General features: G+C 38.8%; 4 protein-coding genes across 5 annotated transcripts; all 4 read left to right on the top strand.

Moving 5' to 3' along the window:
• Window positions 1-9,832: 9,832 nt before the first annotated feature.
• On the top strand, window positions 9,833-13,162 carry LOC125220508 (G-type lectin S-receptor-like serine/threonine-protein kinase B120). 2 transcript variants are annotated; one of them, XM_089063896.1, is made up of 7 exons: window positions 9,833-11,327; window positions 11,432-11,542; window positions 11,635-11,843; window positions 11,916-12,126; window positions 12,211-12,448; window positions 12,529-12,676; window positions 12,749-13,162. In XM_089063896.1, the coding sequence occupies exons 1-7, from the start codon at window positions 9,920-9,922 to the stop codon at window positions 13,055-13,057; spliced, it is 2,634 nt and encodes an 877-aa protein (XP_088920022.1). In that variant the 5' UTR covers window positions 9,833-9,919; the 3' UTR covers window positions 13,058-13,162. The 2 variants fall into 2 exon arrangements, with proteins under 2 accessions (XP_088920022.1, XP_047978629.1); XM_048122672.2 differs by having other exon boundaries at window positions 9,835-11,312.
• A 1,517-nt stretch (window positions 13,163-14,679) lies between these two features.
• On the top strand, window positions 14,680-20,075 carry LOC125220517 (receptor-like serine/threonine-protein kinase SD1-8). The gene is made up of 7 exons (XM_048122681.2): window positions 14,680-16,084; window positions 18,062-18,226; window positions 18,361-18,551; window positions 18,627-18,837; window positions 18,917-19,154; window positions 19,269-19,419; window positions 19,634-20,075. Exons 1-7 carry the CDS (start codon window positions 14,791-14,793, stop codon window positions 19,946-19,948), a joined length of 2,565 nt encoding a protein of 854 aa, XP_047978638.2. The 5' UTR covers window positions 14,680-14,790; the 3' UTR covers window positions 19,949-20,075.
• A 128-nt stretch (window positions 20,076-20,203) lies between these two features.
• Window positions 20,204-23,442, top strand: LOC125220537 (receptor-like serine/threonine-protein kinase SD1-8). Its single transcript, XM_089065571.1, has 6 exons — window positions 20,204-21,442; window positions 21,734-22,026; window positions 22,099-22,309; window positions 22,377-22,614; window positions 22,688-22,838; window positions 22,929-23,442. The coding sequence occupies exons 1-6, from the start codon at window positions 20,986-20,988 to the stop codon at window positions 23,232-23,234; spliced, it is 1,656 nt and encodes a 551-aa protein (XP_088921697.1). The 5' UTR covers window positions 20,204-20,985; the 3' UTR covers window positions 23,235-23,442.
• On the top strand, window positions 20,212-20,910 carry LOC125220527 (S-locus-specific glycoprotein S13-like). The gene has a single exon (XM_048122692.2). The coding sequence runs from the start codon at window positions 20,212-20,214 to the stop codon at window positions 20,908-20,910; it is 699 nt and encodes a 232-aa protein (XP_047978649.2).
• Window positions 23,443-23,777: the final 335 nt, after the last annotated feature.

The raw sequence follows: 23,777 nt of genomic DNA, 5'->3' as shown, positions 1-23,777 counted from the left end.
TCATATACCGAGGTATACCGGGGTATACCGAAAATATGGTACATACCGTAATTTTAGGTATATACCGATATCAATATATGCCAAATTATATCAAGTAAATTCATACTTTTACCAAACAAATAAATATTTACATGTAGAAATCAAATATTGCCTCATTATGGTTGTCGGCTAATCATACAATTAAATATAAAATCAAATAAACTCAATTAGGAAAACTAGATATCATTCAATCAATTAGTTTCAAACAAATATACTAATATTTTAATTAAATTAGTTTCAAACAAATATCGTTGAACATTATGTGATTGCGTGGAGTTTAATTGTGGCGGGTTCTTTTTTAACATTATTTGAATATGTTTGAGTTTGATTAAATTTCATGTTTTCTAAGTATTTTGAAATATTATTATCATAGTATTTGGAATTATTTACAAAATAATGAGATTTTGGTATGCCGTACCGTAGTCCAATTTACCGTAAAACACTGGTATACCGCAAAAGTACGGTATACCGGATTTAGGTATGACATATTGAAAATAAGATATGGTATCGGTTTTGAAATTTGTCATACTGAAAATAAGGTATACCGAAGTTCGGTATACCGAAAATTTTGGTAAGATAAAGGTATGATTTTTTCTCATATCGAATTTTCGGTAAGGTATACGGTATGATGGTTTCAGTAAGGTATACCGTACTTATCCACCCCTAAATGCATCAACGGATCGACGATTCAAGAAGACGTTGATAAACTAATTAATTAGTAAAAAAGCAGCATATTCTCTTGCAAAACATTAATTGATGCTTAACTGTTGATCTCGTGTAGAGACAATTGATGGCGATATGATTAGTTGAGATTTATTTATCAAGCAATTGAAATAAGATCTAGATCATCTATTTTGGCTAATGTGATAATTGTAAGAAAAACATGTGGAAATGTGAGAGGTCTAATCCTTTCATTTCCTTAAGATCTTTGGCCTTTCATATGATGTAACCTCTAATATGTTTATGAGGTACCTTAATGCCGAGACCTCTCGTGTGGCCACTCTTATCTTATAAATAGGTGTGGATTTGAGAGATGAGAACACACCAACAATCATTCTCTCTTCTCTCTAAGATCTCTAGCATTCTAGTTCGCATATAGGAGCATTGCATAGCTCAGTTCTCGCATCCAATTCAAGTTCACCGGAGCCTACGAGTTTGAGGTGCTTCAACTCGGTAGGAGGAAAGTCGTTTTATCTTTGGGGACGTTGCGCCAATCCGTGAGCACTAGCCGGAGCGCATCTCGTCTTGCGGAGAGAGGGTTACCTCGACTCGACTTGAAGAAGACAATAGTTTGCATCTTGTTCTTTTATTGTATTTCTTTTGTTTTATTTACCTTCTAGTTTTTGGTTCTTTTGTAATAGCAAGAGTTGTCCATGTAAAGGCTACACTATTTACAACAATCGCAAGACGAGATAGTGTACTCTTGCCATCATCATGTCGACCGAAGCTGGAGGAAACATAGAATTCAAAGCTGGAATGAAGCAACAAACAGACGCAATGTCGATGAGCACTGAAGTGGTTAATTTCTTGAGATCCATTCTCTTGATAATTGTGTTTATCGTTTGTCATTTGACAAGCAAGACCAATTTTGACTTGGTAGTAATAATGCATGTGGTGTTGAATATACCAATGCACATATGATTCAAGATAATTGTGTACTTATTGATGGAGACAATATTGTGCAAATTATTTGAACGCGTTGTTATAAACAACAAAGATCACGAGGTGGTCGCAATGGTCTCCAACGTGAACCATGGTAATAATCCAAATGAATGGTTTGTTGATACGGGTGCCACATGTCATGTGTGCTCCGAGAGAAGCGTCTTTTCTACTTACAAATCTGTTGGGGGTAGAAAAGTACGCATGGGAAACCAATCCTCTTCTGAGGTGGTTGGTGTGGGTAACGTGTGCCTAAAATTAGGATCTGGAAAGGTTCTTACCCTTAAGGATGTGTTGCATGTCCCAGACATCCGAAATAATTTGGTGTCAGGCTCACTTCTAGTAAATCATGGATTTTCACTAGAATTTGAGTGTGAAAAGGTTATATTAACCAAGTATGGAAAGTTCATAGGTGAAGGTCACCTAGTGAATGAGCTTTTTGAGCTGAATGTTATGGTCATTCACCGTGGAAAAGCAATAAGCAATAAGGAAGATGTCACATCTTCTTATTTGCTTGAGTGCTCTTATTTATGGCATAAAAGATTGGGACATGTAAATCTAAATGCTATAAAAAGATTAGTAAATCTTGATTTACTAAAATTTGATGAATTTAATTCACAAAAGAAATGTGAAGTTTGTGTTGAAGCAAAAATGACCAAGCTGTCGTTCCGCTCGGTAGAACGGAGCACCAAACCTCTAGAGTTGATCCATACAGATATATGTGATTTAAAATTTGTGCAAACTAGAGGTGGTAAAAAGTATTTCATCACATTCATTGATGATTGCACAAGGTATTGTTATATTTACTTATTAAGAAGTAAAGATGAGGCAATTGAAGCGTTTAAAGACTTCAAAAATGAAGCCGAAAATCAACTTAATTGTCGAATTAAGTGTGTTTGAAGTGATAGAGGTGGTGAATGTGTGGCGCCGTTTGCAGAATTATGTCATGCAAGTGGTATAATTCACCAAACCACGGCTCCATATTCTCCTTAGTCGAATGGTGTTGCTGAGCGCAAAAATCGAACACTGAAAGAGATGATGAATGCTCTGTTGATTAATTCAGGATTACCCCAGAACATGTGGGTGGAAGCTTTGCTAACCGCAAATTACATCTTGAATAAGATTCCACTCAAAAATAGGGATGTGACTCCTTATGAATTGTGGAAGGGAAAGAAACCTTCATATACATACCTCAAAGTGTGGGGGTGTTTAGCAAAGGTACAAGTGCCGCCTCCAAAACAAGTTGCAATTGGCCCTAAAACAATCTTTATTGGATATGCATTGAACAGCAGCGCATGTCGCTTCTTAGTTCATAAGTCAGCTATTCCCGATGTAGCTGAAGGAACAATAATTGAGTCAAGGAATGTTGTATTCTTTGAGAATGTGTTTCCTTGCAAGAAGCAAGATGATCATTCTAGTGAAAGAATGATGGATGAAACCACTAGTTCTAATTTTCCAAAAGTGACAAGGACAAGTCCTGAGGATGTAGAACCAAGACGTGGTAAAAGAGTTAGAGTTGCTAAGACTTTTGGTCCAGACTTCATAACTTTTATGTTGGATGGTGAACCAAAGTCACTATCAGAAGCATTGTCTGGCCCAGACGCAGTGTGGTGGCTAGAAGCTATCAACAGTTAAATGGAATCCATTATGCTAAATAACACATGGGTGTTAGTAGACTTGCCGGAAGGCTGCAAGGCCTTAGGATGCAAGTGGATTCTGAAAAAGAAATATAAACCCGATGGTACTGTAGATAAGTACAAAGCTCGCCTAGTGGTGAAAGGCTTCAAGCAGAAAGAAGGGCATGACTTCTTTGATACTTACTCACCTGTTATGAGAAAATAGCTTCCATCCGGGTGCTTCTTGCGATTGCTGCGTTGCACAATCTTGAGATTCACCAAATGGATGTGAAAACTGCGTTTCTGAATGGTGATTTGGAAGAAGAGATATACATGGAGCAACCTGAAGGGTTTGTTGTGCCCGAGCAAGAACGCAAGGTATGCAAATTAGTAAAGTCTCTTTATGGATTGAAGCAAGCGCCGTTGCAATGACACTTGAAGTTCGACAATTTGATGTTGTCAAATGGATTCACTATCAACGAGTGTGATAAGTGTTTTTACATTAAGAACACAGATAACGGGTTTGTTATTGTGTGTCTTTATGTTGATGATATGTTCATAATGGGCAGCAATAGTGCCATTATTAACGAGACAAAAAACATGTTGAAAAGAAATTTCGATATGAAAGATATGGGTCTAGCTGATGTGATTCTTGGAATAAAAATTTTGAGGACTAATGAGGGAATTGCCTTAACGCAATCTCATTATGTTGAGAAAATGCTTAAGAAATTCAACTCGTTTGATTGTAAGCCAGCAAAGACTCATTTGGAGCTCAATGTCCATCTAAGCAATAATATGGGTGAGCCTGTTGCTCAAAAAGAGTATGCAAAGGTTATAGGAAGTTTGATGTTTATCATAAATTGTACTAGACCAGATCTTGCTTGTACGGTGAACAAGTTGAGCCGATTCACGAGCAATCCAAGCAAGGAACATTGGAAAGCTTTGTGCAGAGTTTTGAGATACTTGAAGTATACTATTGACTTTGGATTGCACTACACAAGATATCCCCAAGTACTTGAAGGGTACTGTGACGCAAATTGGATCTCTGATTCAAAAGACTCATTTTCGACGAGTGGGTATGTGTTCACTGTAGGGGGTGGTGCTGTTTCGTGGAAGTCAACGAAACAGACGTGTATTGCTCGTTCCACCATGGAATCAGAGTTTATCGCTTTGGATAAAGCAGGGGAAGAAGCCGAGTGGCTCAGAAATTTCCTAGAATATATTCCATGTTGGAAGAAGCCAGTGCCCACAGTAGTGATACACTGTGATAGTAAAACAGCTATAGGTAGAGCACACAGTGACTTCTATAATGGTAAGTCTCGACACATTTGTCGACGACATAATACCGTAAGGCAATTGATCACAAGTGGTGTTATCGCAGTTGACTATGTTAAGTCAGTGGATAACATAGCGGATCCATTAACAAAAGGTTTAAACCGTGATCAAATGCATAAATTGCTAAAAGGAATGGGACTGAAAACCACATCTTAAAAAATGAGTATAGTGGTAACCCAACCATACGATTGGAGATCCCATGGGATTGGTTCAATGGGAAACAAAGCTATACAAATCTAGTTGTAACACTCAGAAGATTTTAATCTTCGCCCATTCTTGAGAAAGCATTGAGTGTTGTAACCTGCACGTGGTAAGAGGTTAAGTCTTTGGACTTTTAATGATTCTTGAAATCTCAGGGAGATGAAGTATTGCAGGATACTCATGAAAGAAATACCTATGTAAGTGAGAAGTGGGGCCGCTTCGTGTGTGTGAGTCACTTATGAATTCCAAAGAGGTGTTCCACGGCCGAAACGCACACAAACGTGAGAACTGATGGAGTTGAGACAATATTGTGTTGATGCTATTGACTAGGCATACACCAAGGAGGAATAGTTCAAGGCATCGCGTCCACTAGCCCGCCGGTATGTCCGATAGTGTTGACTATGGAAGGTTCAAAACCACAAGTTACCTCTCCAAAGACAGTATCGTTTCTCGAGAACTGAGCAAAGAGTCTGCATACATGCATTTGTGTCTGGTGTTGGTTTGAGCTTGCAACACTCTAACCAATGTGGGGGATTGTAAGAAAAACATGTGGAAATGTGAGAGGTCTAATCCTTTCATTTCCTTAAGACCTTTGGCCTTTCATATGATGTAACCTCCAATATGTTTATGAGGTGCCTTAATGCCGAGACCTCTCGTGTGGCCACTCCTATCCTATAAATAGGTGTGGATTTGAGAGATGAGAACACACCAACAATCATTCTCTCTTCTCTCTAAGATCTCTAGCATTCTAGTTCGCATATAGGAGCATTGCATAGCTCAGTTCTCGCCTCCAATTCAAGTTCGCCGGAGCCTACGAGTTTGAGGTGCTTCAACTCGGTAGGAGGAAAGTCGTTTCATCTTTGGGGACGTTGCGCCAATCCGTGAGCACTAGCCGGGGCGTATATCGTCTTGCGGAGAGAGGGTTACCTCGACTCGACTTGAAGAAGACAATAGTTTACATCTTGTTCTTTTATTGTATTTCTTTTGTTTTATTTACCTTCTAGTTTTTGGTTCTTTTGTAATAGCAAGAGTTGTCCATGTAAAGGCTACACTATTTCCAACAATAATTGTGTTTAAAATAAATGATGGTCTATTTTGGTAAGTGTAGCATCATTTCAAGAACACGACCGTGTTCATATTGTTAATTCATACAAGCACTCCAATAATCATAATGTAAACTATACAAAATACACACGCGCGCACATATGTTAAAGAAGTCAAGTGCTCTTCATTTTCTTGTTGAATATTAGTACATTTTGTCATTTTCCTTACCTAATAGACTGGTTGTTAGGAGAATATAGATTTTTTTTAAAAAAATATACAAATAACACTCTGCCTGCCTTCTATGCCATGAGTAATTAAGGTAGTGTTCGGTTTGCAAGATAAAATAAAACCAAGTTATAATCTAGGATTGAGTTGTGGGATTATTTTAGTCATAAGGATTAGCTATGACTAATTATTTCATGATTATCTATCTAGGATTGAGTTGTGGGGTTGAATCTCATGAACCAAACGCACAATAAATTTAATCTCGGATACAATCTCATGAACATAGTACTATTAAAATTTTTACAAGCTTCGTAAGCGATGTGTTGGATAGAGTCTCATACGAAGCCAACCATTCCACGGCCACGACGAACCAACCCAATGCGTTCATACAGATTATATATAGGCCCGGCTCAATTTGTATCGTGAATAGAACTAGGGTTCATTTTTATTTTATATATATTTCTATATCTAATTATAAATTGTATCCGAAAATCATATATTGAATTATAAGGTTCATAATCCTATGTGTTTATTTCATGATTATTTATGTTTATTTATTAATAGACTATACTAGTAAAACAATAAATAAACCGGCAGATATTAGTAACATAAGTTAGTGTTTTTAGCCACGATGGCAAAATAAAAGAAGTAAACAGCACTCCATTATCAATACACACGTGTCTTTTGAATGATTTCCCATGGCCCCTTTTCATTTACTTTTTCATGTCGGAAGTTGAGTAACGTTTAATCAAATATAATTAATAATTTTGGTCAATTTGACTCAATTAAAATGGTTAGTAATAATCCCTCATCAAGCCTTACAAGAGAAAACCTTTATTCTCACAATAAAATCCAGCCATAAGAGCATTAGCAATAGAGGCTATTTTTCGGAGTCTATCTCAGAGCATATCTCCATTTTTACTGCCACGTCAGCAGGTCCATCCCAGAGCCTATCTCTGTGCAATGGAGAGTCTATCCCAAAGACTATCTCAGAGCCTATCTCATTTCATTTCAAAAACTAAAAAAAGCATAAATAACTAAATAATATAAATAAAATTACATAATAAATTCATTCTTCGATGTATTACAATATTGGAAAATAGAATACAAAGAGAAACGAATTTAAATAAAACATCAGCCCCTCCATGAATTGGAATCGAAATCTGCATCCGAATTGTGGGTGAAATTAAATATTTCTAGCGAAAAAAATTGTGAAGTAAAGGATGTGGGTGTGTCAAATGAAGAGGATTGAGGTATTTATATAGGAGAAGAAAATTAAAAATTAACTAAAAATAAAAAAAGGAAAATCGGCTCCGCCATCGGCCCGAGACTTATCGCGGGCCGATGCGGAGCCGATAGGTGCATCAGCTTGGCCGATTTATCGGCGGAACGGCGAAGGGGAAGGGGAAGGGAGATTGGCTCCCTCCCCACTATGGTGACCGGTGGAAGGCGATTGGGGGCCCGATCCTTCGGCTCTGGGAATCGGCCCCATTGCTAATGCCCTAAAAAGTCAAAAACCTTATCTCCTAAACCACTATAATATAGGTGAAAAAAAAACTCATTTTCTAATCCTCTGTAATTATTAAGCAGTGTACGTGTATCTATTTTCGTAAAGCATGCGGTTGTTATAACAAGAATGCATAATGAATTATCAATAAATAATAGGTCAGTTGTGATTTATGACCAAGTTATTTGTAATAATGATATGAATATTAAAAATTTCAAAAAATCATAAACTATCTTTATTAAATACAAAGATAGCAATAATTTTCATGAAAGTCTAAAACAAACAGAATTTAAAAAAATAAAAAAAAAAAAAAAAAACGCATACAAACAGTCAGGATAAATTTTTTTGGAAAAATCTTGTAGCTCCTTCCTCCCTCATAGATCATCATGACCGAAAAACTGAAAATAATTCAGAACTTTTATTATTAAAATCGTTTCCATCCAAACATATATATATATATGTATAATTTAGATATTAGACTTGTATCAATACTACATCTATTACATTTATGAGTGAACTATAAAAATGGTCCCTAGACTATGGGTTTATCTCGTCCATAGTCCCTGTATTTTAAAAATATCACCAGTAGTCCCTGGATTAAGAGTTTATTTTGAAATAGGTCCTTTTGGCTTTTTTTGGTACGAAAATACCCTTTGATATTATTTTGGGGGGTTTGGGCAATTTGGTCTTTTTACACTTTTAACATTTTAAATCTGATATTATTTTAGTTATGTACTAACTTTGATATTATTTCAAAATTATCATTCTTCTTTCATTTTGTTATCCTTCACTGAATTTTTTTTATTTCAATATTAGATTTAATTTTATAAAATTACATTTAATATTTAGATTTTTAAATATCAATAAATTTTTTAATGAAAACTATTAATTCATGGACACTATAAATATTGATTAAAACTATTAATTTTTGTTATTTAATATAATATTCAATTGAATTGAAGAAGTACAGAAAAATAATATTAATCATGATGGAAAAATAAGAGTTATTCTATTTAGCCTCCGTTCGGTTGTTATAATTGCTTGTGATTAAATATTATGAAGTTGACTAAAAATTTGATCCTACTTAAAATTTTATATAGGAGTATTTTTGTTGAAATTTTCTAGTAAATTTTGATTGTTTTCAAATTAATAAACAAAAATTATATTAGTCTTACATTAGATGCATATTTATTTCAGAATAAATTGTGTTATATAATCTATTTATGATTAAAGCTATTTAAATATTGATTAAAACTAAGGCGTTGTCATACCTTATTGATTACATAGTACTATACACTATCAAATATTGATTATAACTATTAATTTTTGCTATTTAATAATTTTTATAATTAAAAAAATTTATTGATATTTAAAAAATAAAATTTAAAATTTTATAAAATTAAATCTAATATTGAAATTAAAAAAACAAATTCAGTGAAGGATAACAAAATGGAAGAAGAATGATAATTTTGAAATAATATCAAAGTTAGTACATAACTAAAATAATATCAGATTTAAAATGTTAAAAGTGTAAAAAGACCAAATTGTCCAAACCCCCCAAAATAATATCAAAGGGTATTTTCGTATCAAAAAAAGCCAAAAGGACCAATTTCGAGATAAACCCTTAGTCCAGGGACTACTGGCGATATTTTTAAAGTCCAGGAACTATGGACGAGATAAACTCATAGTCCAAGGACCATTTGTGTAGTTCACTCTACATTTATTGAAATGCACAACATTTTTATCTTTACATAAATATGATACCAATTTAGCGCTCACAATTGATTTGTACTATGTAAAACAGCTCGAATATACGGGCTAACCTATTTACTGCAATCCAATCCAGATGAGAGCAAAAATTTATATACCGATATGTGCTATGTGTTCAATCAATATAATTTAAGTGCTAAAAAAATTGAATATTTCGATTTAACATATCAAGTGGTAACGCGTGTATCTACCATGGACCACTAAATTTTTACTAGGAATAATACGTCATAAATCATAATCATATCTAAATCTGTGGCCAACATCCTTTATTTTACTAAAGATCTGCGCCGTAGATCTTTACCTTTTCTAAATAATAAATCAGTGGGAAACCAAGCCAAAATTTGGTCAACGAGTTGGCTAATCCATCTTTGACTATTCCTTTTCAGTAACTGCCATCACTGTCAGAGCCCCCACTGTTAGGAGAAGCCCAAGAACTACCCAATTTAGCAGCATTTTATTCCTTAAAATATTCAGAAATGTGACGATTCATTTTGAACACGTTGTGTAAAATTCAAATGAGCCAATGTCAAGGAACTGCTTTTTGTTTGGGCGGCGGAGTTTTCGGATTTTTGCTAACGAAGAATCTTCAATCAAACAAAACCTCTCATTAAAACCACCTTCTTCCTCCAAATCACCCTCTCAACTTCTCAAAATCACACCTTTTGAAATGGGCTCTCGTCATTTCAGATATTTCTTCTGGTTATCGTTACTAACGTGCCATTTCTACTCCGTTTTCATCTCCGCCGGAAATAGAATTCCGATGGGTTTATCAGTCGTAGACGGCGGCGCCACTATAATCTCCGCCGGAGAGAGATTCGAATTGGGATTTTTTAGCCCTAACGGCTCCCGATTCCGCTACGTGGGGATTTGGCACTACGGAATCTCAGTTCAACCAGTGGTGTGGGTCGCAAACAGAGACAAACCGCTATCAGGAAACGACGGCGTTTTATCCATGGCTGACGACGGCAATTTGCAGATCAAAGGCGGCGACGGTGTGATTGTTTGGTCGAGCAATGCCTCTTCCTCATCGCCTAATTCGACGGCGATTCTATTGGATACCGGAAATCTCGCGATTTTCCCAACCCCAAACTCGAAGAAAATGCTCTGGCAGAGTTTCTACAATCCCACTGATACTTATTTGCCGGACATGGAAGCTCACATGGACGCCGCCGGCGGAGAGCTCAAAATTTTCCATTCGTGGAAATCCGCAATTGATCCTTCACCGGGGAATTATACATTAGGATTGGACCCTCGCGGATCTCCGCAGATTGTGATTTGGGAAGGGGAGAATCGACGGTGGAGAAGCGGCCATTGGAATGGAATCTCATTCATCGGCGTTACAGACGTCAGGACGATTTACCTCTCCGGTTTTCGCCTCACGAATTTGGGAAATGGGAAGCTGTTCTTCACCTACACCCCTTCCGGAGATTCCTCATTTGTGAAGTTTCAGATTGATTGGGAGGGGGTTGAGAGGCAGGAGGCGTGGAGCAATGGCGAGTGGCGCGTTGTGCAGGCTCACCCTGTCGACGACTGCGATAGGTACAACCGGTGTGGGCCGTTTGGCGTGTGTGATCGGATGGATGGGATGAGGTGTCGTTGTATGGAGGGGTTCGCGGTTGATGATGGCGGGCAGTGGTGTAAAAGGAGGGCTCGTTTGCAGTGTGGGGTGGCTGAGGGCGTTGGGAACGACGGATTTGGGGAGGTTGAGGGCGTGAAGCTGCCCGACTTTGTGGATTATGTCGGGTTAGAAAGCGCGAAGGAGTGCGAAAGGAGGTGTTTGCACAACTGTTCTTGCACTGGATATGCTTTTGTTAGTGGGATTAATTGTATGATATGGACCGGAGACTTGGTTGATGTTGAGCGGTTCGTGGAGGGCGGGAACACTTTGTTCGTTCGCCTCGCTGCCTCAGAATTGGGTGCGTATATATTCGGTACCTTTTGATGATTCTTGTGAGGTCCCCTGTTTCTTTTATGCATCTGTTTATCTTATCTACATTGTATGTTTAGGATGTGCATTATTGGTCTGTTTTCGTAGGTGAAACGAAGCGTGCTTATAGAGCAGTCATTATCACAGCCGCAGTTGTTGGGTCGTTCCTTTTATTTATCGCGGGTTGGCTTTTCCTGCAGAGACGAAGAAAACGTGGCGGTGAGCCTTTGCTACATCATTTTGGTAGTTAACTGCTCATGTGTGTATTAAGTATGACAGCCTAATGGATCAGAGTTTTCGATTTATTTCAGTGGTTACAGAAACGAACGAAGTGCCCAAAGTTGGTCCGAGCAGAGAATGTTCGATCGATTACTCTGGACCAAGTGATCTTGGAGTTGAAGGACAGCAAGGGAATGGAACTGAACTAGCACTGTACAGTTTCAACTCCTTGGTAGCAGCTACCGACAACTTTTCTGACGATAATAAGCTCGGACAAGGAGGATTCGGTCATGTATACAAGGTACAAACTGTCTCCCAAGTGATCTGAATGAAGTAGAATTGCAACGTTTAATGTATTGAACGATGTCTTCAGGGTGTACTACCGGACGGGCAGGAGATAGCAGTGAAGAGGCTCTCGCGAAAATCTGGCCAGGGGCTACAGGAGTTCAAGAATGAAGTTATGCTGATTGCTAAGCTACAGCACAGGAATCTTGTTAGACTGTTGGGCTGCTGCATTCAGGGAGAAGAAAACATTCTGCTTTACGAGTACATGCCCAACAAAAGCCTCGATTCGTATCTCTTTGGTTAGTCGTGCGTGTAGATTGTTAGTTGCTGACCTTAATTCTAATCCTGCTAAACTGAACACCAATTGTTTGTTTCCGATACAGATCCTGATAAGAAGCCCCAGCTAGACTGGAGTAAACGATTCAGCATTATCACGGGGATTGCACGAGGGCTTCTGTATCTGCACCGTGACTCAAGGCTTAGGATAATACACAGGGACCTAAAAGTCAGCAACATCTTGCTGGATGAAGAGATGAACCCAAAGATCTCGGATTTTGGCATGGCCAGAATATTCGGAGGGAACCAAAACGAAGCGAACACAAACATTGTCGTTGGAACATAGTAAGTCATCGTTAATATCTATTGTAGGCAACTTTTTCTTTACTATTGTAGCAGAAAGATATAAAAATCTTGTTTGGCAGTGGCTACATGGCACCTGAGTATGCTATGGAGGGCTTGTTTTCCCTCAAGTCGGACGTTTATAGCTTTGGCGTACTTCTCTTGGAGATCATAACCGGTCAAAGAAACGCTAGCTACCGCTCAACGGACTTCTCAAATATGGTTGCATATGTAAGTTACGATCACAGCCTCGTATATTCTTCTGCAGTGATGGATCTAACTGTGTTTTTTTTGTCGTTCAAGGCGTGGGATCTTTGGGACAAAGGGAGAGCGATCGAGCTGCTGGATTCTTCAATCCGGGAATCGAGCTTGCAGGAACAAGTGCTGAGATGCATTCATGTCGGGATGCTGTGCGTGCAAGACGTTGCTGCAAACAGGCCAAACATGCCGGCTGTTCTGCTGATGCTGGAGGGCGAGAACGTGGCGCTGCCTTTGCCGAGACAGCCTACTTTTACATCAATGAGGTATAATCTAGATGAGGATATGTGGAATGTAAATCAAGATGCTGCATCCTCAAACAATGTTACTATCACTGCTATTCTTGGAAGATAATTCTTTGATTCTTATTTTTTTTAATGTTAATATGAAATGCTGTATATATAGTTTATTGCCTCTAATGAAGGAATAATCATACGTTAGAAAGATCAACTTTTCACACATATTGAGCCCAGAATTATTGAAATTTGTGGATTTTGTGAATAGCATGATGGTCAGAATTCTGACCAAGAAAAAGTGGTATAAAATTAATTTTTGTACCTAGTCATTGTATGAATATACAAACAGAATGGGTTGGATAAATAATTTAATAAATGGGTTGTTCTTCCCATTTCGTATAAATTACTAATACAAATAGTCAATATTATTATTCGCTCAACCATTTGGAACTACTAAAAAATATTTGTATATGCTTACCATGACTAGTTTTTAAATACTTTTTGTGGTGGAAACGAAGCTAAATTTCTCTCCTTGCCGATGTCAAATCCAACAACTTGTCTAAATCGTTATGACCAAAATAATTAGGTAGAAAACAAAGCAAGAGCTATTGAACTTGGATTTGTAACAAAGTTGATTACTTTAACCATACTACTAGTAGTTAAAAAATTTGAATTTGTCAAAGTAATGTTTGGTAAATAATTTAACAAACCCAAACTAAGTATTCCTCCTTAGTCCCGCAATAGGGGTCTTATTTGGTTATGCACGTATTTTAAGAAATGTAAAAAAAGTGAGTTGAATAAGTTAGTAAAATATGAGTCCCACTTTGTATATATTAGTTTTATATTAATAACATGTGAGCGAAATAAATTAGTAGAATGTAGAGCATATTTACCCTTTATCCTTTATAGAAAAGGTGAAATAAAACTCTTTCATGGGATGATATAACAAAATAGTAAGACTTTTATGGGAAGTGGAATTACTAATTCACAAAGCTTTCTCCAACAAAAGCGGACTTCTGCTTGATTCTGTCAGGGAATAAAACAAAGTAGATTAGACTTTTTTTTGAAAAAAAAAATAGGAACGCGACAATTAAATCGGTGCTTTATGCAGTTTCTTTTCAATTTTGAGAAACCGGTCACATTAATTTGCATATGGAGAAGAGATCAGTTTAGAAAGAAAATGAAATTTAAACGACATATAAGCATATATACAAAATGAGATATTTTTTTTCAAACGACACAACCAAACGTAGCAAATGTGATTTTTTTTTTTTTTTTGGACGTAGGGAGTAGTATTTAAATGAAAATTACATGTGGTCTATTATAGGGGAGTGTTAGGGTGCCACCACCTCTCAAGGTAACATTCTACTATCATTCCTAACTAATCATTTGTACACGTGGACGAATGATCAGCTGCCATGTGGCAATAAAAAAAATGTTCAAGGATAAAAAAAACGGCCAGCAATATTTTATACACTATACAACAATTTTTTCTCGGAAAGCAATATCCAACACGCTAGACAACAATCTATAGATTGTTGTCTAGCGTATTAAATATTGTTGTATAGCGTTTATAATATTGTTGTATATATAGTGTCATGGTATCATTTTAAGAGGCGTTATCATTTTAACGCAAAACATATTAGTACATCCAATGGATTTGGCAAGTAAATTGAAATAGAATACACTTTAATCTTTGTCAAGTTTGGACAGCAAAAGCATAGACGCGTCCTTCATTATTCCCATGCTTTAATACACACAATTCCACCTGTCGACATTAAACCCAAAATATCCATTCATTCATCATTCACCCAAATCACCAACGCCAAAAATGCTCAAAAGCTCTCAAAAATGAGAAACGCGGCGGAGCGCCACCACCACCTCCGGCGCTTCCTCCTCACATTCACTCTCCTCCCTCTCCTCACCACCTCAACCGATCTCATCACCCCCACCAAACCGCTCACACAAGACCACACCTTAATCTCCGCCGCCCAGCAATTCGAGCTCGGCTTCTTCCCCGGCGCCTCAAACACCTGGTACGTCGGAATATGGTACAAAAACATCCCCGAACGAGTCGTCATCTGGGTCGCCAACCGCGACTCTCCCCTCACAAACTCCTCCGGGATCCTAAAAATCAGCCCAGACAGCGCTGGGCTGATTTTATCAGATCATTCCGGAATACCAGTATGGTCAGCTAACCATACTGGCACCACCAGAACAACAACAACAACAATCGCAAGATTGTTGGACAACGGAAACTTCGTCGTCTGCAAAGCAGACGACGAAGACCATTATCTCTGGCAAAGCTTTGACTATCCAACGGATACGTTGTTGCCAGGGATGAAGCTCGGGTGGGACTCGAAAACAGGACTGAATCGGTACATAACGTCGTGGAAATCCGCGGATGATCCGTCGACAGGAGACTTCAGCTTCAAGCTGGACATCTCCGGTTACCCAGAGATTCACCTGACGAACAGGGCAAAAATGTACTACAGAAGCGGGCCGTGGAATGGGCTGCGATTCAGTGGGGTCCCTGAAATGCGGCCCAGCAGCCCGCTTCTGTCGTTCCTGTTCGTCAGGAATCCAGAAGAAGTATCATACTCTTTCACCCAGTTGAACGAATCAATGCATTCGAGATTACTAGTGAAACACAACGGTGTTTTGCAGAGATTCATCTGGATTCCGTCAAGCGGAATCTGGAGTCTTTTCTGGTACGCTCCGAAGGATCAGTGCGACGATTACAGAGAATGTGGTGTCTATGGAATCTGCGACGCGAACGCTTCGCCGGTGTGTAAGTGTATGGAAGCGTTCCGTCCGAAGAATCCGCAGGCGTGGAACCTTCGGGATGGTTCGGAGGGTTGTGTGAGGGAGACGGAATTGGAGTGCGATAGCGACGGTTTTTTGGCGATGAGCGGAGTGAAGCTGCCGGAGAGTGGGGGGGCGGTTGTGGACGGGGGGATGGGCTTGGATCGGTGCCGGGAGATGTGCCGGAGGGACTGCTCGTGCCGGGGGTATTCGAGCGCGAATATTAGCGACGGGAGTGGGTGTGTGGTTTGGGGGGAGGATTTGTATGATATGAGGCAGTACGCAGCGGCGGAGGGCGGAGGCCAGGATTTTTATTACCGGGTGCCGGCTTCGGAATTAGGTATGTTGGTTTACATTTATTTAATTTTTTTTACTCCATTATCCTCTATCTGCTGTTAAATGACCCATTTTTCCTTTTTCCCCCGTCCGCCAATAAATGTTTCATTTCGCTTTTATCGTATTTGATAAGTGGATTCTATATTCTACTCACTCATTCCATTCACATTTTATTATAAAACCAATATATAAAAATAGGTCCCACATTTCACTAATTTTTCTAACCACTTTACTTCATAAAGTCAAACAATTTCTTAAAACTCTTGCCGGCCAAATATGGGACATTTAATCGCGAACGGAGAGAGAACTGTGTTGATGCAGTTCTATTATTGGTGGTGGTAATTATTTGAAGTAATTTATGAAGGTCGTAATCTTGGAAGTAGTAGGTTAATGGTTGGTGGCCCAAGTAGTACTTAGGAGCGAATTATTCTTCGTTTAAGGGAGGATTATGTGTTTGTCAGAATTGTTTAGGTGATTATGTTGTGACAATGTGGACTGATCCCTTTTTTAATTGTTCCACTATGAAGCATTACATGAATACAATAATATGCGGGATGAGATGATTATATTCTATGAAAAAAATTGGATTTTTTTAATTTTGGTTCCTAATTTCAAACTATGATATATAAATAGAAAGTCAACTACACGTAATATGGGGGATAATACAATGTGATACACGTAAAAATAGTTTGTCTCACAAGAAACAAGGTTGTGTTGGAATTCCATTTTCAAAGTAGTGTTCTCTCTAGAATTTGTTGATTAAGTATTACTACTTCTACTCTATATTAGTAGTATTGATTTACAACAATGGAAGAATACCGCCTTTGTATTCACATTGTCCATTTGTTTGAATATGTCACGCACATGACGTCACCATCCTCAACCTTCCTATGTTCATACCAGTTTTTGTATTACTGCAACCATGGGTAATTCTTTTCGCTAAGGTCCATAGTTACATTGAGTAACTTTTTCTTGAATGGATAAATGTTACTCATTTCGTTCCAAGATATTAGATCCCTTTTCTTTTGAGCACAAGAATTTAGGAGATAGTTGTTTGTGGTGTAAGTGAAGTTGATATTAGAGTAAATTTTTACCATAAAGAAAAATGATTCAAGTGTATTAGGACGCCCCAAAGTGAAATAGGAGTCTAATATGTTGGGACTGAGGGAGTATATGATAATCACCTACCGCCTAACAACAGAGTAGGATTTACTACCACTAATATCCATCTTTAAAAAAAGATGCAATATAAGTCAAATTCACATTATGATCTACCACAAATTGTAGGATATGATATGACCTATATTCTTGATCAATCACGTTTGAATCGAGGAAAAATGATATCCTACATGTATGCGTAATACATCCGCTTCTCAAATAGTATTATTAATTTATTAATCTATAATGTTACTAGCTACATATATATATTGATTGAAATATAATTAAAGAATACTGTTTGGCTTTGTCAAACACTCCCATTTTCTATTTTTCCCATCTACGGAAAATAGTGCAATATACTACTTTTTATAGTATGTTTTTCTCTCTAATATGTTGAGTCTCATTTTTTCAATTATAATTTTTTCCTTATATTGCATTCACTGTAAATACTAGTACGCCTAACCTGCCGACCTTATGGACTTAGGCTGCTTTAATCACGCAATTCTTCTACTAATTACAACGACGTTAAATGCTTCTCTATATTCAATTAGGCAAATATGGAGTATATAATTACTACCAACCCAAAATAAATAAGAAATAATAAGTTTTAAATTTGTGCAGGCAGGGTTAGGTAATATGTAGCGTTTGAGGACTGCGATGTATGAGTTGAAACTTTGAAAAGAGCATTTCTCATTATGAATTTAATTTATGGTGCATAACACCAAATCGACTTAGCTACTTTTAAACTACTAAGAGGACTTTTTTTTTAAACTTAAACATACTAATTAATTAAGTGGCTGAGATGTTAATTTTTTGTTTCCAGTAGCACCAGCAGCTTCAGTAACTGGAGATGATTTTAACAAGACTAGACAAACCATTATGATCACTGGAATTGTCGTCGGAAGCGCTGCATTGCTCATTGGATTCACCATTTTCCTCGTATGGAAGAAACGGAAACCGGAGACTGTAGATATATTAGAGCCAAGAGGTACTAGTAAGGAAATTTGTGTGTCTAATGAAGCATTTTACATGTCACATAAACAGTAAACTTGTGTCTAATGATGCAGTTACATGTTACATATGTAGTAAACTTGATGCTACCTTTTCCCAATTCCGAAACAGGTTCGAGGGAGAGGAGCCAAGACTATCTCGCGAATTCACCAACAATTCCAAGCAAACGAGACCAGTCCGATGAAGCAGCAGTCGATGAACTCGAGCTACCTCTGTTCGACATCACAACTTTAGTAGTTGCCACCAATAAATTTTGTGATGAGAATAAGCTAGGCCAAGGTGGTTTTGGCATTGTTTACAAGGTGAATTATCTTTTACTATAAATTAAACTATCATCAATATTAATGAGGCCAATATTGAACATATTTATGCATTAGGGTGTGCTAGCTGAAGGCCAGGAAATAGCTGTGAAGCGGCTGTCGAAAACTTCGGTTCAAGGAGTAGAAGAGTTCAAGAATGAGGTCAAGCTGATAGCCAGACTTCAGCACAGGAATCTTGTTCGCCTACTCGGATGCTGCGTTGAGATGGAGGAGAAGATGTTGGTGTATGAATACTTGGAGAATAAGAGCCTTGATTCTATACTCTTCAGTAAGAAACAGCCCTCTTCTCCTACATAAATGGATGATGCATTTTTTTAATATGAACTGATGAGTGTTGTTTATTGCAGAGAAAAACAGAAGCTCGATGCTGGACTGGCAAACGCGCTTCAAGATCATATGTGGGATCGCACGAGGCCTCCTCTACCTACACCAAGATTCGAGATTCAGAATCATCCACCGGGATCTCAAGGCGAGCAACATCCTTCTTGACAAAGATATGGACCCCAAGATATCGGATTTTGGGATGGCAAGAATCTTCGGGGGAGATCAGACCGAAGCCAACACCAAAAAAGTTGTCGGAACATAGTAAGACAATCCGCCAGCATGCAATATCTGTTATGAATCTTTATCTATTAATGTATGTTATTTCTGCTGCATATCATTAGATGACGACAGGTACTAATATGAGAATGTTTGCAGCGGCTACATGTCGCCAGAATACGCAATGGACGGCCTCTTCTCCATAAAATCCGATGTTTTCAGCTTCGGAGTTCTGGTTCTGGAGATAGTGAGCGGGACGAAGAACAGAGGATTCTATCAAACAAACAACCAGCTCAATCTTCTTGCCTATGTAAGATAATTCATCTAGTGATGTTAACTCTGCTGACTCATCAACGCAGTGTCTTAAAAATGTCAACACATAATTTTGTTGACATTTCAATAATATGTGTTGACATTTTTAATATACTGCGTCGATGAGTTAGCAAGAGTTAACAACTTAAAAGGTTTAGCAATGTAATGCACCCCTACATATATTTATATAATGAATGCATGGAATTGTACAGGCATGGAAGTTGTACAGGGAAGGGAGGGCGATGGAGGTGGTGGACGCGGCGGCTGGGGAAGAATACGCGGCGGGTGAAGCGATGAGATGCATACAAGTGGGGCTGTTATGCGTGCAGGAGCACGCAGAAGACAGGCCGAATATGTCCAATGTTGTACTAATGTTGAGCAGCGATTTTGTGTCGATGCAACAGCCTAAACATCCAGGATACTGCCTGGGAAGACGCCCTAATGAAACCGACTCGTCGTCGCCTAGAAACGACGACGAATCATGCACCGTCAACCAAGTTACCGTTACCATGCTTGATGGTCGATGATAGTGCAGCTTAACTTGTAAATGTTTCAGTTCAAGTTTTGAACTATAGAAGGATTGATTAATTATTGAATAAAGATAGAAAGTAGTAACTCTTACATTTCGAAATTGAAAATTTCAATGTTGAATAATTTAGTCAAAATATAAGATTTATTAACTTGACCGTTATTGAGTTTTAGAATGCAAAAGTCTCCATAGACGGTTGCTTCTAAGTTCTATCTGAACATAAACTCCTACTGTTTTTCTTCATCTTGAACGCAAATAACGATGAAATATGATACTCTGTTTCACACCATCTTATTGGTTCTTTCCATTTTCAAATCCTCCATCGCCCTCGACTCCATAGCTCCGAACCAAACACTCTCAGACGACGACGACACAACTCTCGTCTCTCCCAATGGAATCTTCGAGCTCGGATTCTTCAGCCCACGGAACTCCACCGAACGATACGTCGGAATTTGGTTCAAGAAAGTCTCTCTTCAAACCGTGGTCTGGGTCGCCAACAAGAACCGCCCCATCGCCGCCACACTCTCCCTCACTTCCTCCGGAAACATCGTCGTCTCCGCCAACAACTCATCTATTTGGTCCGCAAATTCCACGTCCAGAAACCCGGTTTTACGGCTTCTGGACAATGGAAACCTCGTACTCAGCAACAACAATTATTCGTGGCAGAGCTTCCACGAGCCTTCGAACACCCTGATTCCCGGGATGAGGCCTGGGTGGGATCTGAGAAGCGATCGAGAATTGTTTCTGACATCGTGGAAAAGCGCAGAGGATCCTTCTCCGGGAGAATACACGTACCGGATGGATCCGAAGGGGCTGCCTTCGATCATTCTCCGGAGAGGCTCGGATGTCGTGTACAGGAGCGGACCTTGGGATGGAGTTCGCTTCGGTGGCGCCGCCGAAGCTCTTCATGGAAATACTGTTTTCACCCCGAGTTTCGTGTACAATTCTACCTATGTATAGTACTCATTCGAAAACACGGATGACTCTGTTGTGTCGAGATTCGTGGTGACGGAATCCGGGCTTCTGACGCACTTCATGTGGAGCGAGACGAGTAGCGAATGGATCGGTGTCACCACGCTGCAATCGGATACCTGTGATGATTACGCGAAATGTGGTGGATTTGGAGTGTGTGAATTTGGTCAAGTGCCGGTATGTGGTTGTTTGAAAGGGTTTGAGCCTCGGGTGAGGGAGGAGTGGGAGCGGTTTGATCGGTCGGGCGGATGCAGTCGCAGCGTTGCGTTGAATTGCAGCACAGAAGCAGGGTTCAGGAGGTTTTCGAGGGTGAAGGTTCCGGATACTTCTACTAGCTCTGTGGTTGAGAATGTGGGGAATGAGGAGTGCGAGGCCGCGTGCTTGAGGGAGTGTTCGTGTGTGGCGTATGCTCGGACGGAAGCTACCGGGTGTGTGGTTTGGTCGGGGGAGTTGTTGGATATCAGACTGTATGGTGAGGGTGGACAGGAACTCTTTGTCAAGATGCCTCTCTCTGAACTAGGTGCTTTTATCTTACTCCCTCTGTCCGTCTGTAGCCGAGTCGTATTCCTTTTTGTGTCGTCCCACTGTAGCTAAGTCATTTTCTTTTTTGGCAAAAAGTACTTTACTCTCTCTTCATCTCTCTACTTTTTTCATTTCTACTTTATTCTCCTTTTACTTAACTCGATTAAAACATTTTTTCTTAAATCCCTTGCCGAAAAGAAATGTCTCTACTACAGAGGGAGGAGGGGTGGGAGTATTTTATTTCTTGGTTCTTATATACTGATAATTGTGTTTGTCATGTTATGAAAAGACTCGAAAAATTCGAAGAGAGGCATTGTGATTGCATCAGTATCGCTGGCTGCATTCGTAGTGGTGTTGGCACTCGTCCTCTGGGTAGGGCTGCGTAAGCGTATCGCAAAGAAGAAAGCGGGTTTGGCGGAGCAGCAAAATGATGGTCCAAATGAAGATGAGAATGCAAGAGTAGGAGATGATGATGATGATGTTGATTTGCCTCTAATCGACTTTTTTACAATATCAGCTTCGACAAATGAGTTCTCGTTTGCTAATAGGATCGGGGAAGGTGGTTTTGGGTCTGTTTACAAGGTATAGTATTATTAGTAGATAGATCCTCACTAAGCATTTTTCTCACTAAAACAATACCATCTTGCTACGAAGGGCGTTCTATCGAATGGCCAAGAAATAGCGGTCAAGAGACTGTCTCGAGACTCTGGGCAAGGCCTACACGAATTCAAGAACGAAGTGATCTTGATTACTAAACTGCAGCATAGGAATCTGGTTAGGCTAGTGGGATGTTGCATTCATCAAGATGAGAGAATGCTGGTTTATGAGTACATGCCCAACAAGAGTTTGGACTTGTTCATCTTTGGTCAGTCTCTTTACTATGTATTTGCTTTTCTCTTAGGAATATCCTCAAACTCCTTCAATCTTCCTAGATCAAAGAAAGGATACATCTCTAGAGTGGCCCCCACGCTATGATATAATAGTAGGCATTGCTCGCGGACTTTTATACCTCCATCGCGATTCAAGATTGAGAATTATTCACAGGGATCTAAAAGCAAGCAATATTCTCCTCGATAGTGAAATGAATCCAAAAATTTCAGACTTTGGGCTAGCAAGAATGTTTGGGGCCGATCAGTATCAAGAAAATACAAAGAGAGTGATGGGAACCTAGTAAGCAAACAAACTTGTTCTTCTCTACTCTTCAATTTTCCTAGCTAATAGTCCATGTTGTTTCATGTTATAGCGGATATATGGCCCCAGAATACGCAGTAGACGGCTTCTTCTCTGTCAAGTCCGATGTCTTCAGCTTCGGAGTGTTGGTGTTAGAGATAATAAGTGGCAAGAAGAATAGGGGATTCTATCATCCTGACCACGACCTCAATCTCTTAGGACATGTAAGCTACAAAACATAATGTTTGGCCTTATCGAGTAATCACACAAATCACATTCTTTCATTTTTCATCTATATTATATTAATAATGCAGGCATGGAAATTATGGAGGGAAGGAAGCCCTAGGGATATTGTGGATGCATCGATTCCTAACAAAGAATCTATGGAAGTGCAAAGATGTATCCAAGTTGGGTTGTTATGCGTGCAACAACGACCAGAAGACCGGCCTAAAATGTCCAACGTTGTCGTAATGTTGGACAGTGAGCATCCAGTTTTGGAACAACCTAACCAACCGGGTTTCTACACTCAACGTACAATACTCGACATAGATTCCTCTTCCACCGGGAAGATACCAAACACTTTCAACGAAATTACCTTTACATTGCTCCATGGTCGATAGATTAAGTAAAAATTCAGACATGTAGCCAGTAGTTTGTTCAACCAATCATAATTGCATGAACCAATTATTTTCTCAATTTTCTCTATTTATGCATTTGTGATTAATTGAACATACCACATGATAGCATCTCTTATCTCTAGACTCCTGAATTTTTATTCCGATAGTTTTTTGTATGTACGACTGTTATAGGTGCTCATATAGATTTGTAATTTTTGTATAACAAAAGTGGAAAGGGAAAAGAAACAAAACATTTCATGAATTGGTTAGTGACTAATCAATCCAGCAATTTATTTTTCTTTTTCCTTCCTTTTGCCGTTTCTTATTAAACCATGACAGGTGTTACGCTGATGATTCAAGAATTATGGGGCGAGGCGATTATGACCACATAAAATATACATGTAAGAAACAATTTGATTGGACTGAATAAAAAGGGTGAAAACCTGAATTTTCTGATTCTTGATGGATTAGGTTCATCACCCATCATTTTCAAGAATTAATTTTACATTTGTTTCCTTGAGGTTTATACTGGTCAGTCGGTTGGGC

This window comes from Salvia hispanica, chromosome 2 (assembly GCF_029641045.1).
Source record: "Salvia hispanica isolate PSC_SH4W2 chromosome 2, Shi_PSC_v1, whole genome shotgun sequence".
Taxonomy (NCBI): Eukaryota; Viridiplantae; Streptophyta; class Magnoliopsida; order Lamiales; family Lamiaceae; genus Salvia; species Salvia hispanica.
The sequence above is the reverse complement of the archived record's forward strand: the minus strand, read 5'-3'. Positions and strand labels throughout refer to the sequence as shown.

What these genes read in the sequence shown, in the direction of transcription:
- LOC125220508 (XM_089063896.1), top strand. Translation starts at nt 9,920, where the DNA reads ATGTCAAGGAACTGCTTTTTGTTTGGGCGGCGGAGTTTTCGGATTTTT. An exon ending in ATTGGGTGCGTATATATTCG is followed by an intron (nt 11,328 to 11,431) that starts GTACCTTTTGAT and finishes CTGTTTTCGTAG; the next exon opens with GTGAAACGAAGCGTGCTTAT. An exon ending in GAGACGAAGAAAACGTGGCG is followed by an intron (nt 11,543 to 11,634) that starts GTGAGCCTTTGC and finishes GATTTATTTCAG; the next exon opens with TGGTTACAGAAACGAACGAA.
- LOC125220517 (XM_048122681.2), top strand. Translation starts at nt 14,791, where the DNA reads ATGAGAAACGCGGCGGAGCGCCACCACCACCTCCGGCGCTTCCTCCTC. An exon ending in CCTTGATTCTATACTCTTCA is followed by an intron (nt 18,838 to 18,916) that starts GTAAGAAACAGC and finishes TGTTTATTGCAG; the next exon opens with AGAAAAACAGAAGCTCGATG. An exon ending in AAAAAAGTTGTCGGAACATA is followed by an intron (nt 19,155 to 19,268) that starts GTAAGACAATCC and finishes GAATGTTTGCAG; the next exon opens with CGGCTACATGTCGCCAGAAT.
- LOC125220527 (XM_048122692.2), top strand. Translation starts at nt 20,212, where the DNA reads ATGAAATATGATACTCTGTTTCACACCATCTTATTGGTTCTTTCCATT.
- LOC125220537 (XM_089065571.1), top strand. Translation starts at nt 20,986, where the DNA reads ATGTGGAGCGAGACGAGTAGCGAATGGATCGGTGTCACCACGCTGCAA. An exon ending in GATGCCTCTCTCTGAACTAG is followed by an intron (nt 21,443 to 21,733) that starts GTGCTTTTATCT and finishes TGTTATGAAAAG; the next exon opens with ACTCGAAAAATTCGAAGAGA. An exon ending in AAGAGAGTGATGGGAACCTA is followed by an intron (nt 22,615 to 22,687) that starts GTAAGCAAACAA and finishes TTCATGTTATAG; the next exon opens with CGGATATATGGCCCCAGAAT.